The sequence below is a fragment of the Erythrolamprus reginae genome, unplaced genomic scaffold, assembly GCF_031021105.1.
Source record: "Erythrolamprus reginae isolate rEryReg1 unplaced genomic scaffold, rEryReg1.hap1 H_52, whole genome shotgun sequence".
NCBI classification, from domain to species: Eukaryota; Metazoa; Chordata; class Lepidosauria; order Squamata; family Dipsadidae; genus Erythrolamprus; species Erythrolamprus reginae.
Window position 1 is genome coordinate 145,724 of NW_027248509.1, and position 17,016 is coordinate 162,739.

The following is a 17,016-nucleotide window of genomic DNA, read 5'->3' on the forward strand; positions in this document are numbered from 1 at the left end:
ATTTTCAGCCAGCAGGTGAGGAAAGAGAGAGCAAGAGCGCGCAAAACAGCTAAAAAAAGCATAACTGGCAATTAGTCCATTTGCCGGTTTGTCATTCTCTGCAGACCATACCATAAAATTGCTTCTTTGTGGTCCTCGTACTATCCACACCTCCAAAATCTCTTACCTCTTCTTTTTCTTTCCCCCGCCACCCCCATTTTTGTTTTTCTTTTTTTACAGCTACCCAGTTGTCAATCTTCCTCCCCCCAAAAAATGTACAATATTTCTTACAATATAAGTTATACAGTGTTCAGCAATTATTTGCTTTAATTTCGGCAGGAGGGAGAAAGCAAGGGGAAAGGGGGACGGGAGGAAGAAGGGAGGGAGGGCGGCATGGGCTTTATTATTTATTAATATTATTATAATTATTATTATTATTATTTCACAGCACTAAAAACCCAGTTCGACAGTGAAGTTGCATGGCGATGCTTTATTCACAAATGGCCTCCAGATTTCGGCGGCGGAAAAACACAGAGACGTTTTTGAGCCAAGCAGTCAACTTTCCGTATTATTATTCCATCTTTGCTTTGTTTACTTTCATTCTGAGGATTTCAGCCGGTTTTAAATTTTCCCATCTTCCTTTTATTTTTCCCGTCAGTCTCTTTTTAGTATCTGCATCAAACAGTTTTTTGGAAGGGCCAGGAAGTTTTCCCTCGGATGAGGCAAATATATAAAGATATTTCTCGTTCGGAGAAGTTTAGAAAAAAATAATAATAAAACAAGAACTTGGTTTCTTCTTTCTTTCTTTTTTTCGCTTTTTTCTTTTTTTCTTTTAAGCAGGAAAGTCTCTCTTTATTTTTGTACACTTATTTTTATTTCCCCCTCTGCCTGAGAATGCTTTTTTTTTTTTAGCCCATGGCGGTAACCATACTTGAGGGATGGTGAGGTCCGAAAGACAAACCGGAAGAAGGGTGCATCGGAGTGGGCGTGGTCAACATGTGGCCCGAATGGCTGAACGGAGAAATATGACTGATGGACGACATGTGTCTGGAAAGGGTGGCGGGATTGAAGGAGCTGCTTTTGGGGAAATCATCCAGGCCGTCGTGAATCTTTTTGCTCTTTTTTGACTTGCTAGACATCTTCCGGTTTCGGGTCTGGATGCCTTCCTTCTTCATGGTCAGGGGTCTGTTAATCTAAACAAAAATCAATTAACTTTTTTTGGGAGCTGGTCACGGCCTCCAGCTTTTCCAAAATCTCTCACAAAAAAATCGCAAAGGCACACAACGGTGAATTATTCCGAGGATAATCAGAATTGCAGAAAAAACAATTGCTGCCAACCTGCCTTCCATTGAGGACCTATATACAGTGTTCCCTTGATTCTCGCGGGTTCAAACTTCCCAAAAAATCTATACCATGGTTTTTCAAAAATATTAATTAAAAAATACTTCGCGGTTTTTTCCCTATACCACGGTTTTTCCCGCCTGATGACATCATATGTCATCGCCAAACTTTTGTCTGCCTTTAATAAATAATTTTTTTAATAAACTTTAATAAATAAACATGGTGAGTAATAATCTAAATGGTTGCTAAGGGAATGGGAAATTGTAATTTAGGGGTTTGAAGTGTTAAGGGAAGGCTTGTGATACTGTTCATAGCCAAAAATAGTGCATTTACTTCCGCATCTCTACTTCGCGGAAATTGAGGGAACACTGTACTGCATGAGTCAAAAAGAGGGACGTGAAAATATTTACTGACCCCTCACATCCTGGACTGTTTCAACTCCTACCCTCAAAACATCACTACAAAGCACTGCACACCAAGGCAACTAGACACAAGAACAGTTTTTTTCCCGAACGCCATCATTCTGCTAAACAAATAATTCCCTCAACACTGTCAAATTATTCATTAAGGCTGCACTGCTATTGCTACTAGTTTTTTCTCATCATTTCTATTACCCATTTCCTCCCACTTATGACTGACCTGTTGTTTGTATCCTTAAGATTTTAATTAATATTGTTTCCTCATTGCTTATTTGACCCCCATGACAATCATTAAGTGTTTTTACCTCATGATTCTTGACAAATATATATTTTCTTTCATGTACACTGAGAGCATATGCACCAAAGACAAATTGCTTGTGTATCCAATCACACTTGGCCAATAAAAAATTCTATTCTGTTCTGTTCTGTTCTAGTCTATTCTGTTCTGGTCTATTCTGTTCTGGTCTATTCTTTATATTGTCCACAAACCCTTTCAAAGCATGGTTCGACAAGGGCATTGTGGGAATTTAGACGGATCTGAAATTTGGAGGATAGGACTGAAATTCATGGAATTCTAAGAATTCTGGGAGTTATTGTCCACAGGTGATGAAAGGGCTGTCGTTAACTGTTATGTCCCTGCCCGGATACTGGGGATGGTTGTTCTATTGGTTATATGTGTTACTAGGGAAGTCAGGTTGGTTTTGGCGGGAGCTTTACTTCAAGTTAATTGGTTGCTGGTCTTGGGGGAGGGTTCTGGCTTGCCTGTCATTTTGAGGTGCCTCAGAGCTGTGTATTCCGAACTATGTGGATTCCAATAAAGCTGTGTTCAACACTGAGTGTCCTATTTAATACTCCCCATTCCCTGGACTAAAATATCCTGTGTTTGATCCCAGGAGTGCAGCCTGAAATGAAGCACATCAAGAACAGTTCAATCTAGCTTTCCCATGCAATTCAGGGCCGTTCGACCTTGTCAACATTAAGAACCGTGCACTTCAACTCCCAGAATTCCCCAGCCATCTTTGCCAGCTGTAGAATTCTGGGAACTGAAGTCCACAAGTCTTCAACAGTTGACCTGGTCCAGGGGTAGGCAAAGTTGGCTCTTCTATGACTTGTGGACTTCAACTCCCAGAATTCCTGAGCCGATAATGCTAGCTCAGGAATTCTGGGAGTTGAAGTCCACATGTCGTAGAAGAGCCAACTTTTCCTATCCCTGACCTGGTCGGATACCCCTGAGGTAACGCAATGGTGTTTATCACTGCTGAGAGTATGACTGTCTCACTTACATTGTGGAGCTTGTAATACAGCCCACAGGCATTACACACAGGATCCCCATTGGCGTTCCTCCTCCACAGTGTGGTGGTTGTCGTCTGGCAGTTTGCACACGATGTCCCAGCCCGTCTTGCAGCTGACTGGAGGAGAAGAGATAAAGCATAGTTACCTCACCAATAGATTAACATGGCGGTTTTGAAGATCCTCAACTAGTATTTCTCAACCTTCGGTGACTTTAAGATAGGTGGACTTCAACTCCCAGAATTCCACAGCCAGCTCCCAGAATTCTGGGAGTTGAAGTCCACCCATCTTAAAGTTGCCATGCGTTGAATAACCCTACCCTAAACCATTGCTTTGCACCCCATAGAAGCAAAGTCGGCCCATTACAATAAACCGTGCATTGGTATATGGCCCCAACAAATTATTTCTAGAAAGCCAAGGTCATTCTTTGTCTTTGCGCCCCTGCACCAGCACAGGAGGAGATTATATCTATTTATCTTTTTATAATTTATTAATTTGTTAGATTTGTATGCCGCCCCTCTCCATGGACTCGGATCTATCTATCTATCTATCTATCTATCTATCTATCTATCTATCTATCTATCTATCTATCTATCTACAGTATCTATCTATCTATCTATCTATCTATCTTTATCTATCTATCTATCTATCTATTGATCTATCGATCTATCTATCTATCTATCTATTGATCTATTGATCTATCTATCTGTCTATCTATCTATCGATCGATCGATCTATCCATCCATCTATCTATCTATCTATCTATCTATCTATCTATCTATCTATTTATCCATCTATCTATTTATTTATTTATTCAATTTTTATGCCACCAGACTCCCTAGGGACTCTGGGTGGCTTACAACCAAAAATATAACATCCAACTAATACTAAAAACCTTTAAAAAGTTTTAAAACAATTAAACAGTTGTCTGAGTAGGGCTGCCATCTTTCCCCAGCGATTGTGCAAGTAACAACATCAGATCAAAGTTGCATGATGCCGACAGTGAAGGACACAAAATTTTAATAACTAAAATTTCAAGAATTAGTTCAAAGTTGCAAAAGTGAACCCAGAAGACACTCAAAAAAATAATATTTATTCCATGCTCAGTGTTGGTGTATCTTTTGTAACGCCATCACTCTACTAAACAAATAATTCCCTCAACACTGTCAAACTTTTTACTAAGTCTGCACTTCTATTTCTAATAGTTTTTTCTCATCATTTCTATCACCCATTTTTCCTCCCACTGTAACATGTTGCTTGTACCCTAAGATTTTTATTAATATTGATTGTTTCTTTGTTGCTTATTTGACCCCTATGGCAATCATTAAGTGTTGTACCACACGATTCTTGACAAATCTATATTTTCTTTTATGTACACCGAGAGCATATGTACCAAGACAAATTCCTTGTGTGTCCAATCACACTTGGCCAATAAAGAATTCTATTCTATTCTATTGGGTAATTGTTGGCATGGCTGTCAAGATAAAGGAGTGTTTATGCATATGATTTGGGAATGCCCCATAGTGCAGGAATTTTGGCAAAAAGTGCAAGAGGACATAAATAGAATGTTAAATATACAATGGACAATCACTAAGGAAATGGCAGTATTAGTTAAAAGCAATGTGATAGGACAATTTAGAGAAATAAAACAAGCAACAATAGAAAGCGTTCAGGCGGTAATAATTTTGGGTTGGAAGGATGCGACAAAATGGACAATGCAAAATTGGTACAGGTACATGGTGGACCATATTCAATTTGAAATGATGGATAATAGGATAAATTTGGATAATGAAACTGAATTGAAACAACTGATGGGACGGTGGAACAAAGTAAGAAGATATATGACGAGTAGAATCCGAGGGTTTTTAGTTATTTTAAATATTAGATTTGTCATATGCTGTTTTATTATTGTTGTTAGCTGCCCTGAGTCTACGGAGAGGGGCGGCATACAAATCTAATAAATAAATAAATCACGGTTATAGTCTCTATCCATAACTTTTCAGTTTATTAAACAATAGAGCTCCGAGATACAACACCCCCCCCCTGCAGATGAATAACAATCTTAGATACATTATTCATGGGCCTCCCTAAAACCAGTGGGACCATCAACCATGTGTATCTCCAGATGGTATTAAGACTATATCCACCCAGTTCAATCATTAAGGCTTAAATCAGAGATTAAAATTGAGCCATACAAGATGAAGCTGATAAAGAGTTGATCCCTACAAAGTGCCTTACGACATCCAGGACTTTCTGCAATTACCCGTCTTTCAAGATCCAGGAGATAGACATCTCCACACATGGGGCCAATTTTCCATCCTACTTACTGCTCCTCATCGATTGTCTGATGTTCGTCCAACGTTCGGTTTTGACATTTAAACCTCGAGTAACTTAGCCAACCTGGGATCACCTCTTGTGAACTTCCGACAATCGAAGTCAACGGGGAAGCCAGATTCAATTAACAATCATGTTGCTAACTCACTCACTCACTCACTCACTTATGGCCAGAAAGGTCATGAAATGAGGAGAGAAATTCACTTTAACAATCATCTCGCTTAGCCACAGAAATTTGGGATTCAGTTGTGGTCGTAAAATGAGGACTGCCTTTATCTCTCGGAAGCAAGCAGTGGTTGACCCACTTCTTTCCCATCGAGGTAGACCCACTCTGGGGTTTCATTCAGAGTAGAGTAGAGTAGAATAGAATAGAATAGAATAGAATAGAATTAGAATGGGATGGAATGGAATGGAATGGAATGGAATAGAATAGAATAGAATAGAGTAAAATTAGAATGGGATGCAATGGAATGGAAGAGGAGGGGAGGGGAGGGGAAGGGAGAGGAGGAAGGGAAGGGAATGGGAGGGAAGAGGAGGGAAGGGAAGGGAAGGGAAGGGAAGGGAAGAGAAGAGAAGAGAAGAGAAGAGAAGAGAAGAGAATTCTTTATCGGCCAAGTGTATATGCTCGCACTGTACATAAGAATAAAATATACCTTTATCAAGAATCATGAAGTACAACACTTAATGATTGTCATAGGGGTCAAATAAGCATCTCCCTTTCCTGGATCCACAACATTTGGTGGACTTTTGAGAGCATGGACCGTTCTCACAAAAGGGCTGACTTCAGGGACGGTGTTCCCCATTCACAAAATGGCCAGTGAGACGAGTACGGCCAGAGCCAAGACACACCCTTCTGAGCAGAGATTAACCAGAAAGGTCTGGCTCCACACAATCTTCTCAAGGTCCTCTCTAAAATTTCAGCTTAGCTTTCCTCCTGGTGGTGGCAGGCAAACATCCAAGCGACAAAATTGCCCCCACTCACCCAACTCCCTCGTTCCTTATTTCTTTAAAAGGCCGGCGGAGGGAACTCAAAAAACACGTTCTTTTTTTCAAATGAGCATTGCGATCGGCACTTCGATTTCAAGGCTTGCCCAGTTTCCATCGTAACAACACGTTTTGGTAAATTAAAAAATGGGAAACGGGTGGGCCCAGGGAGGTGATGAATGCCAAGGAAGGCATCCTTGGACATTTGGAGACCACCACATGGGCAGTTAGAAGCCTTCTCCATCCAGCCAATCTCCTTCAATCTACATTACTTCTCGGATGGGCACCCTGCCCTTCATCCCACCAACCACCCTTAGGGACCATGGATCGTCGGGGACGGAGTTAATTAAAGATGTTAGGCATCCAAAATTGTTCTCCTTGACATTCCTCTCCTTACTCCTCTGAGGCTGGAGTCATATGTTCTGCAGACAGCCTGTAAACAACGGCTCCACCAACGTCCACCCTCCAAAAAACCCAACCAATCTTTTTCGGTTAAGTTCTTCCCGCAGTGCTCCATGACTAATGAACCTCAGCAGAGGCTAACACATTTCGCCAAGCCATGTGCATATGTTTTATCCCGTAGAAAAACACTAATGTAAAAAGCTTCTTCCCAGAAAACCTTAAGAAGATTTCAATAGTTGTGTGTGTGTGTTTGTGTGTGTTTTAACTACAACGTCCAGGAGTGAATGTTATACAGCCCTACCTCTAAAATAATCTCACTGCTCAACAATTTAGTTACGATCTTTCAAACTGAACAGAGAGTTTTAAACATCAGGATCAGATTAATGGTGATGCTGTGTTTTTAAACACATTATTTCTCAGACTGGAGAGAGAGGAAACAATACTGTAGAATTATATCTTTCTCTTTGTTTTCTTTGACCAAAAACAATGCAAATGTCCCAATGTTCCTGTCATTCCTGTCACCCATTTCCTCCCACTAATGACCGTATGACTGTAACCTGTTGCTTCTTACGATTTTATTAATATTGATTGTTTCCTCATTGCTTATTTGACCCCCTGTGACGATCATTAAGTGTTGTACCTCGTGATTCTTGACAAATGTGTCTTTTTTTTAAATGTACACTGAGAGCCTAAGCACCAAAGACAAATTCCTTGTGTGTGCAATCACACTTGGCCAATAAAAATTCTATTCTATTCTATTCTATTCTATTCCATTCCATTCCATCCCATCCCATCCCATCCCATCCTATTCTATTTTTCACTTTTGTGGTTTGCAAACTTTCCAAGATCTGTATCACCAGTCCTTGATTTACAACAGTTCGTTTAACGGCTGTTCAATGTTACAACGCTACTAACCAAAATAACTTATGACCATTTTTCACACCTATGACCATTGCATGATCACATGATCAAAATTCAGATATGTCGCATGCTCCTGGGGTTGGTCAATCGATCCCTTTTTTGCGACCGTCTGATAAGCAAAATCAATGGGGAAGCTGAATTCATTTAACAACCGTGTCGCTAAATTTGATTAGCAGCTGAATTGCTTCACACTAGCGATGGTGGCAAGAAAGGACGTAAAATGGAGCAGACTTCACTTATCATCTACCTCACTTAGCAATAGAAATTTGGGAGCCTGGTTGTGGTCACACGTCGAGGACTACCTGTATTTGTGATTTCCCAAGCCACTGCCCAAATAATATTAAAATATAGTCCTGTCACCTTATGGACTAGAAACATGCTGTTGTTTTTTCAATAAAATCTGAACGCTTAAAAGCCCAACCATAAAATACCCTCGGCTTTTCTGAAGTAGTCAGATAGCATAAAAAGGAAATATGCAGGGTCTATTTTAAATATTTTATTTTATTTCACTTCCAGGGAATAGGGCAGTCAAAGCTATGGCCTGATCTTTAAACCAGGTTTAAAATTTCTTGCTGACAACAGTGGAATAGCAAAAGGTTTCACTTTGACTAAACTGAGCCTGTGGTTCCTTTCCAAATGACTGATGTGTCAGTTTACAGTTGATTCATACTTTACAAATTTTTTTGTCAATCAATCATGCTGCATTTGGAATTCTCAAATATTGACGTCTATTCCCCACCATGGGTAGTCCGCGGCTTATGACCAATTGCTTGGCGACTGTTCAAAGTTACACCAAACTTCCCCGGGACTACTTATGGCCCAAATCCAATTTTTTTTTAAAAAAGGTTATAAAAAAATCAGGCATAGTGCCATGGTGACCTGCTTAAAAACCAGCATGACTTATGACTGATATAATTCTGCACTCATGGATGGTCATAAGTTGGGGACTGCCTGTAATATGGTCCAATTCAGTTGCTAAGAGGCCTGATCCAGATAGAAATCCTAAGAATCGTCCAACCCTGCTCAAAATATCCCAGTTGCTCAGTTAAAATTGCAGGGAATACTGAACTTACAGTGATACCTCTACTTACGAACTTAATTTGTTCCGTGACGAGGTTCTTAAGTTTGTAAGAAGAAGCAATTTTTCCCATAGGAATCAATGTAAAAGCAAATAATGTGTGTGATTGGGGAAACCACAGGGAGGGTGGAGGCCCTGTTTCCTCCCAGGAGATTCCCAGAAAGGCCTCACCGAGGCTTCTCCCCACCTTTTCGGGCCCTGTTTTCTCCCAGGAGATTCCTAGAGAGGCCCCACGGAGGCTTCTCCCTGCCATTTCTGGCCCTGTTTCCTCCCAGGAGATTCCCTGAGAGGCCCCACAGAGGCTTCTCCCCGCCTTTTCTGGCCCTCTTTCCTCCCAGTATATTCCTAGAGAGGCCCCAAGGAGGCTTCTCCCCGCCTTTTCTGGCCCTGTTTCCTCCCAGTATATTCCTAGAGAGGCTCCACAGAGGCTTCTCCCTGCCTTTTCTGGCTCTGTTTCCTCCCAGGAGATTCCTAGAGAGGCCCCATGGAGGCTTCTCTCTGCCTTTTCCAGTTACAGTTTCAGAGGCTTGGGTTTATAAGTGGAAAATGGTTCCTGAGATAAAATCTTGAACATCCGGTTCTTATCTAAAAAAGTTCATAAGTAAAGGCATTCTTAGGTAGAGGTACCACTATACAATCATTCATTTAATAAATGTTATGACAGTGCTGGAAAAAAAATGACTTAAAACCAGTCCATCCAGCTTATAGCGCCATGGTGGCGATATGGTTAGAACCCAGTATTGCAGGCTAATTCTGCTGACTGCCGACAGTTCGATGCTGACTGGCTCAAGACTAACTCAGCCTTCCATCCTTCCAAGGTGGGTAAAATGAGGACCCAGATTGTTGGGGGGCAATAGGCTGACTCTGTAAACTGCTAAGAAAATGCTATAAAGCGTTGTAAAGCGTTATATAAGTCTAAGGGCTAGATTCATAAAAGGAAGGATTTTAAAAACAATTATTGCCACTGGATAGACGAGGGAAAGTTTTAATTCGCAAGAAAACCAGTGCTTTTATTTTGGAAATTTAGCAGGAACTCTGTGGATGCCACCAGTTCATCCAATAGCAAATGTTCTCAGGTCCGATGTATATTGCTCAAAAAAATAAACGGAACACTTAAACAACATAATATAACTCAAGGTAAATCAAAATTCTGTGAAATCAAACTGTCCACTTAGGAAGCAACACTGATTGACAATCAATTTCACATGTTGTCAGCACGTTTAACTTTGTACAGAACAAAGTATTCAATGAGAATATTTCACACATTCAGATCTAGGATGTGTTCTTTGAGTGTTCCCTTTATTTTTTTTGAGCAGTATATATTTGTGCCAAGGAACACTTAAGAATAACTCTTACATTTTTCAAATTCAAATTCAGCATAGAGCTAGAAGGGACCTTGGAGGTCTTCTAGTCCAACCCTCTGCTCAAGCTTTGAATGCCCAACCATCATCCCCAACTATCAACGTTTTCAAAAGAAGACCCGTTTAATTGACAAAATTGAACGGGTCCAAAGACGGGCTACAAGAATGGTGGAAGGTCTTAACCATAAAATGTATCAGGAAAAACTTAATGAACTCAATCTGTATAGTCTGGAGGACAGAAGGAAAAGGGGGGACATGATCGAAACATTTAAATATGTTAAAGGGTTAAATAAGGTTCAGGAGGAAAGTGTTTTTAATAGGAAAGTGAACACAAGAACAATGGGACACAATCTGAAGTTCGTTGGGGGAAAGATCAAAAGCAACGTGAGAAAATATTATTTGACTGAAAGAGCAGTAGATGCTTGGAACAAACTTCCAGCAGACGTGGTTGGTAAATCCACAGTAACTGAATTTAAACATGCCTGGGATAAACATATATCCATCCTAAGATAAAATACAGGAAATAGTATAAGGGCAGACTAGATGGACCATGAGGTCTTTTTCTGCCGTCAGTCTTCTATGTTTCTATGTTTCTAATTAAAATGGCCACTTAAAAGAAGAAAATACAGGAGTTGTAGTTTCAATGAATCTTCAGTCATGGATGTTCAGAGCAACATATTTGGTGGCCTTGTCAGTGACATCTGCGTGTCTTCCATTCCCTTTTAAACTCAATTTTCATCCTTTTACATTGATTTTCATGTAAATCAGCACATGCTTTAGAAAACACTGTCTTGTTTTGCAGGTTGGGGAGGTGATGCCCAAAAGATGATTTTGGGGGAGGATGAATGTAGATGAATGAGTGTACACAGGGTTTTTCTAGAATTTTTAGTAATTTTGTATAATTCTTTTTTTAAATAACTAGCTTTCTTTACACAGATTGTCTGCATTTATAATGTTGTAATACCACCCTGAGTCGCTTCGAGAAGGGCAGCAAAGAAATCTAATTAATAAGTAAATAATAAATGAATAAATCTTAATTTTTCTAGCCTTCTGGTTCTCAACGGTTGGAAACCACATCTAGGACATTAGCAACCAGGCGTTCTCCTGACATATACCGAAGTATTTTTTTCCCAGCATTGCATGCAAATTTATTCTAGTGGCTGGTTTGGGGAAAGGAAGGTAGCTGTTGATCATGCATTCAAGCAGAAGAACTCTCATACCTAACCAACGTGTGCACATTTGTGTCTCTGGATCTGTTGTAAAGTTGAAATAATAATAAATAATGTCCATCCATCGTTTCGAAGAGGACCTTGACATTTTTTTAAAAAAATGATGGGGTTTCAGATGCTTTCTTTTAAATATTAGATTTGTTACATTATCACATTGTTATTATTATTGTTGTGAGCCGGCCCGAGTCTGCGGAGAGGGGTGGCACACAAATCTAATAAATTATTATTATTATTATTTATTATTATTAATTATTATGATGATTATTATTATAGTCAGCCTCTCTCACTCTCTCTTCCCAGATTCCATCTCGCTCCAATAGCAGGACAAGAGTCATGAAAAGACAAGAGAAGAGCGACAAAGATGATTAGGGGACTGGAGGCTAAAACCTATGAAGAACGGTTGCAGGAACCGGGCATGGCTGGTTTAATGAAAAGAAGGACCAGAGTGGACATGAGAGAAATCTCAGGGATTGCCACAAAGAAGAAGGAGTCAAGCTATTCTCCAAAGCACCTGAGGGTAGAACAAGAAGCAATGGGTGAAGCTGAACAAGGAGAGGAGGAGAAAGCAACTTAGAACTAAGGAGAAATTTCCTGAATGTTAGAACAATTAATCCGTGAACAGCTTGCCTCCAAAAATTGTGAATCCTCCAACACTGGAAGTGTTTAAGAAGATGTTAGATAACCATCTGTCTGAAGTAGTGAAGGGTTTCCTGCCTAAGCAGGGGGTTGGACTAGAAGACCTCCAAGGTCCCTTCCAACTCTGTTGTTGTTATTGTTATTAAGACAGTTGGAGATGGTCTGGGCGCAGTGATAGATTAGGACATGAAAGATGTCTTGCCGTGCTCACTGTCCATAAAAGCCCTTCCCCTTTGACCCTGACAGGGCTCAAGGTTTATTCTTATCCATTTCTAATACCTAAGGTGCTGCCCCAAAGAAGAGAGGAGTCAACCTATTCTCCAAAACACCTGAAGGATAAAACAAAGAACAGTTGTAAGAATTGGGTATGTCTTAAGTCTAGTGAAAAGAAGGATCGGGGCGACACGATAGTAATATTTGAGGGGATGCCCCAAAGAAGAGGAAGGCGTCGACCTATTCTCCAAAGCCTCTGAAGGTAACACAAGAAGCAATGGATGAAAGATTTACAATATATATTGCTCAAAAAAATAAAGGGAAGGAAATGAGAAGGAAAATATTACATAAGTGGTATTTTACTCCCGTTCAACTCGCACACTTTCAGCCGAATGTCAGGGGGAATTGTTGGCATGGTTGTCAAGATAAAGGAGTGTTTATGCATATGTTTTGGGAATGCCCGATAGTGCAGGAATTTTGGCAAAAAGTGAAAGAGGATATCAATAGAATGCTAAATATACAATGGACAATCACTAAGGAAATGGCAGCACTAGTTAAAAGCAATGCGATAGGAGAATTTAGAGAAATAAAAAAAGCAGCAATAGAAAGCGCTCAGGCAGTAATCGTTTTGGGATGGAAGGATGCGACAAAATGGACAATGCAAAATTGGTATAGGTACATGGTGGATCATATTCAATTTGAAATTATGGATAAAAGAATAAATTCGGATAATGAAACTGAGCTGGGACAACTGATGGGACGGTGCGACAAGGTAAGACGATATATGACGAGCAGAATCCAAGACCAAGCTACAAGAAATAAATTGGAATCACTCTATAATATGTAAATAGATATATTGCTCTTGGGTCAAGTGGACTATACAAGAAACACCCCCGATTTGGTGGTGGGTAGTGTGTGTGTGTCTGGGTGGTGAGCACATTTCACTATGCACTGTTTTATGTTGTGTGTTATATAAATTTGTTAAAAATTAATTAAAAAAAATAAAAAATAAAGGGAACGCTCAAATAACACATCCTAGATCTGAATGAATGAAATTTTCTCATTGAATATTTCATTTGCCCTACTGTTCCATTTGCACAACAGCAGGTGAAATTGACTGTCAATCAGTATTGCTTCCTAAGTGGACAGTTTGATTTCACAGAAGTTTGATTTACTTGGAGTTATATTCTGTTGTTTAAGTGTTCCCTTTATTATTATTATTTTTGTGCAGTGAATATTAAAGAAATGAAGGGGAAGCAGAAATTAATTCCGCTTGAAGATCCGGCTCTACCCTCCACCAATCCCCAAAAAATGTTACTCGACTCCACCACCACCCTTCTCTCTCTCCCCGTTACAATCCAAAGCGCCAGCCGATTTATCCAAACAGCCTTGTACGTCTTCCAAAAGGTTGATAGAAACAGATGGAGAAACAAAACAATGTCCTATTTCCTTAGGGCCAAACGACACGGTACACGCAGGCAGATGGAAGTTCCCCCTCCAACTTTTATTTAGCTAATGAGAAGCAGCTTCAAGAAGGACGCAGTCGTGGGTCGGGCACCGGCGAAGAGGAAGGGGCTGTCTAATCCTCTTCGCTTGGACCCCTTTTATGATCCCTCTTGGTACTCTTTTGGGTTTGGGAGGGTTGTTTCTTGCGGTGGAAACCACACAGGTCTTGATAAGGGGGAAAAACCCAGGTGGGCTGCAAAGGACCATGGGAAAGCAACAGCCCAATTAGAGGGGGGGATGTGTTTCTCCTTATCCAGTCAACCGATATTCTAACAGTCAAACACAGTTAAATGTGAGAATGGCCCAAATCCAAGATTAGGACTCACTCAGGGATATAGGATCTCCCTATCTGTATGTCTGCAACCATAATGCATCCATTTCTCTCTCCATAACAGTGTGGAATTGATCATCCACAGCCTATATCAACGAATGGATTTTTCAAAAGAGAATAAACCCTACTCTCCTTCTAGCCCTGATGGTGTTAGCAAGTTGGGTCATGAGATGTCTGCAGGAAAACAAAAAATCTCGGAGGGCACCAAGGACCCCACAGTTCTCCTTCTCCTCCTCCTCTTCCTCCTCCTCCTTTTTGCAAACCTCACTCCTTCCTAGCACTGTCTCGGTACTCTTGACAAACCCATCTCAGAAAATAAGACTGTCCACCATCTTTAAGGTTTCAGGATATTTTCAGTTTTTGCAAACAATAAGAATCAAGACATTATCCCCACCTCTCCTTCCCCCTCTAAACCAGTGTTTCCCAACCTTGACAACTTGAAGATATTTGAACTTCAACTCCCAGAATTCCTCAGTTAGCGAAAGCTGGCTGGGGAATTCTGGGAATTGAAGTCCAGATATCTACAAGTTGCCAAGGCTGGGAAACACTGATCTAAACAATCCTTCCTTTCCCATCCTTTTTCTGTATCTCCTCCACCTTCAACCACCATCATTTGAAAACAAACCTTTCAAGATCATCCTAACCCAACTTTTCATTTCAAAGCAAAAAAAATCCAGATTTTTTTTTTTAAAGACATATAGAGAGAGACAGAAATGGTACATAACTTGGCACTCATGGTGAAAAATGGGGAGCGGGCCCCCTCAAAAACTCTCTTCTGTACAGACAAATAAGACTTTGGGCGGATTGGCCCAGTTCTACTCCCTCCAGAAAGTTCTCCATCTTGGGCTGAGGAAAGAAGGAGGAGGAAGAGGAGGAGAGGTAGAGGTGGATGGAGGTAGGGAGGGAGGAGAAGAGAAGGGATGGATGGATGGATGAAGGTATGGAGAAGGGGAGAATAGATAGATGGATGGATGGATGAAGGTAAAGAGGAGGAGGAGGGAAGGGAAAGATGAGTGGGTGGGTGGGTGGGTGGGTGGATGGATGGAGATAGGGAGGGGGATGAGACAAGAGAGTTGGATGGATGGATGCAGGTGGGGAGGAGGAGGACAGAAGGGATAGATGAATGGATGGATGGATGGAGGTAGGGAGGAGGAGAGAAGAATGCATGTATGGATGAATTTGGGGAGGAGGAGGAGAGAAGGGATGGATAAATGGATGGAGGAAGATAGGGAGGAGGGAGAAGAGGAGGGAGATAGAAGAGAAGGGATGGATGGATGAAGGTAGGGAAGAGGAGGGGGAGAAAAGAAAGAAGAAAATAGAAAGAGAGAGAGGAGAAAAAGAAGTTAGTGGGTTTTTTGAAATCTGAGCTCCACTTACCAGTCTTCTTTTGGGCTTTATCAGGGGCCGATTTTGCCCGTTCATTTTGTGGTACAATCCACAGGCGTTACAGAGGTAATGCCCCGTGCCATCTCGCCTCCAAAGCGGGGTTGAGGTAGCTCCACAGTTTACACACTCCCTGCCTTCTGAAAACAAAAGGGGACACAAATCATTGAGGGACAGCAAAGGACAGAAGAGGGAAGTTGGGTGGGACATGGCTACAACAGGGTTTCTCCATCGCGGAGACCAGAATCAACATCTATGGAGATTCTCAATCATCCAAGTCTTGATTGTCCCCCCAATTTTTTTTTTTCAATGGGAAAAAATGGGACTTTCTTGCTTTTCTTTGAAGACCGATAAGGTCCCACAGAGTTGGCCTTCTCCGGGTCCCGTCAACTAAACAATGTTGTTTGGCGGGCCTTAGGGGAAGAGCCTTCTCTGTGGCGGCCCCGGCCCTCTGGAACCAACTCCCCCCGGAGATTAGAATTGCCCCCACCCTCCCTGTTTTTCGTAAACTACTCAAGACTCATTTATACCACCAGGCATGGGGGAGTTGAGATATTCCTTCCCCCTAGGCCATTACAAGTTATGCATGGTATGTTTGTGTGTATGTTTGGCTTTTATAAATAAGGGTTTTTAGCTGTTTTATTATTGGATTGTCACATGCTGTTTTTATCATTGTTGTTAGCCGCCCCGAGTCTACAGAGAGGGGCAGCATACAAATCCAATAAATTATTATTATTATTATTATTATTATTATTATTATTATTATTGTTATAATTATTATTGTTATTATAATTATTGTTGTTGTTGTTGTTGTTGTTCTTATTATAATTATTATTGTTGTTGTTATTATTATTGTTATTATTATTATTATTGTTATTATTATAATTATTATTATTATTATTGTTATTATTATAATTATTGTTATTATTATTGTTATTATTATTGTTGTTGTTATTATTATAATTATTATTATTATTATTATTGTTATTATTATTGTTGTTATTATTGTTGTTGTTATTATTATAATAATTATTGTTTTTGTTATTGTTATTATTGTTATTGTTGTTATTGTTATTGTTGTTGTTGTTATTATTATTATTATTATTATCTTTATTATTATTTTGCTTCTCATCCCAGAAGCTTCCTCAACTCAGAACTGAAGAAGCTTCCTGGAGGAGAAGTGAAACATCTTCAAAGAAAAACAAGGTAAATCCAGATCTCAGACTCAATAAACCCCCCAAAGGAACTTGCACGAACCAGGATCAACTTAATTTTCAGTTTGTTTCCCCGTGTGATCCGTTCTTTGGTTTTTGAGGGGGATGAATGAAAGATCATTCTCCATTCCAACTTTCAAATAATCGCACCTTCTTCTTCAGGCTGAAAAACCTTGACACCAGCCTCCAGCCGTAAAAAGAATTAACAACAATTTATAACTATAGATTATGCAGCCGGACAAAGAAGAGCTGCTGTTTCATTATTAAGGAACAGTATTTAATCAATGGTGGGAATTCTTTGAATTAATTCATCCAGCCAATTAAATGCTGCAGCTCTGTAAATAATTGAAACCTTTTGATTTTGTGAAGACGTTAGTATCATAAATCTAACACAC

The 17,016-nt window shown here is 40.2% G+C and overlaps 1 protein-coding gene across 4 annotated transcripts in view; it reads right to left on the reverse strand.

The window, feature by feature from the left end:
- Positions 1–769: 769 nt before the first annotated feature.
- Positions 770–17,016, reverse strand: part of LOC139155756 (GATA-binding factor 3) — a 68,581-nt gene continuing 52,334 nt past the window's right edge. For 2 of the 4 annotated variants that reach the window (XM_070731024.1, XM_070731025.1), the window contains exons 4-6: positions 15,402–15,547; positions 3,023–3,148; positions 770–1,172 (exon numbers count right to left, since the gene is read on the reverse strand). In XM_070731024.1, the coding sequence (XP_070587125.1) occupies positions 888–1,172; positions 3,023–3,148; positions 15,402–15,547 (557 nt within the window). In that variant the 3' untranslated portion in view covers positions 770–887. The remainder of the gene's footprint in view (positions 1,173–3,022; positions 3,149–15,401; positions 15,548–17,016) is intronic. The other 2 variants (XM_070731027.1, XM_070731026.1) reach the window with 1 other exon arrangement.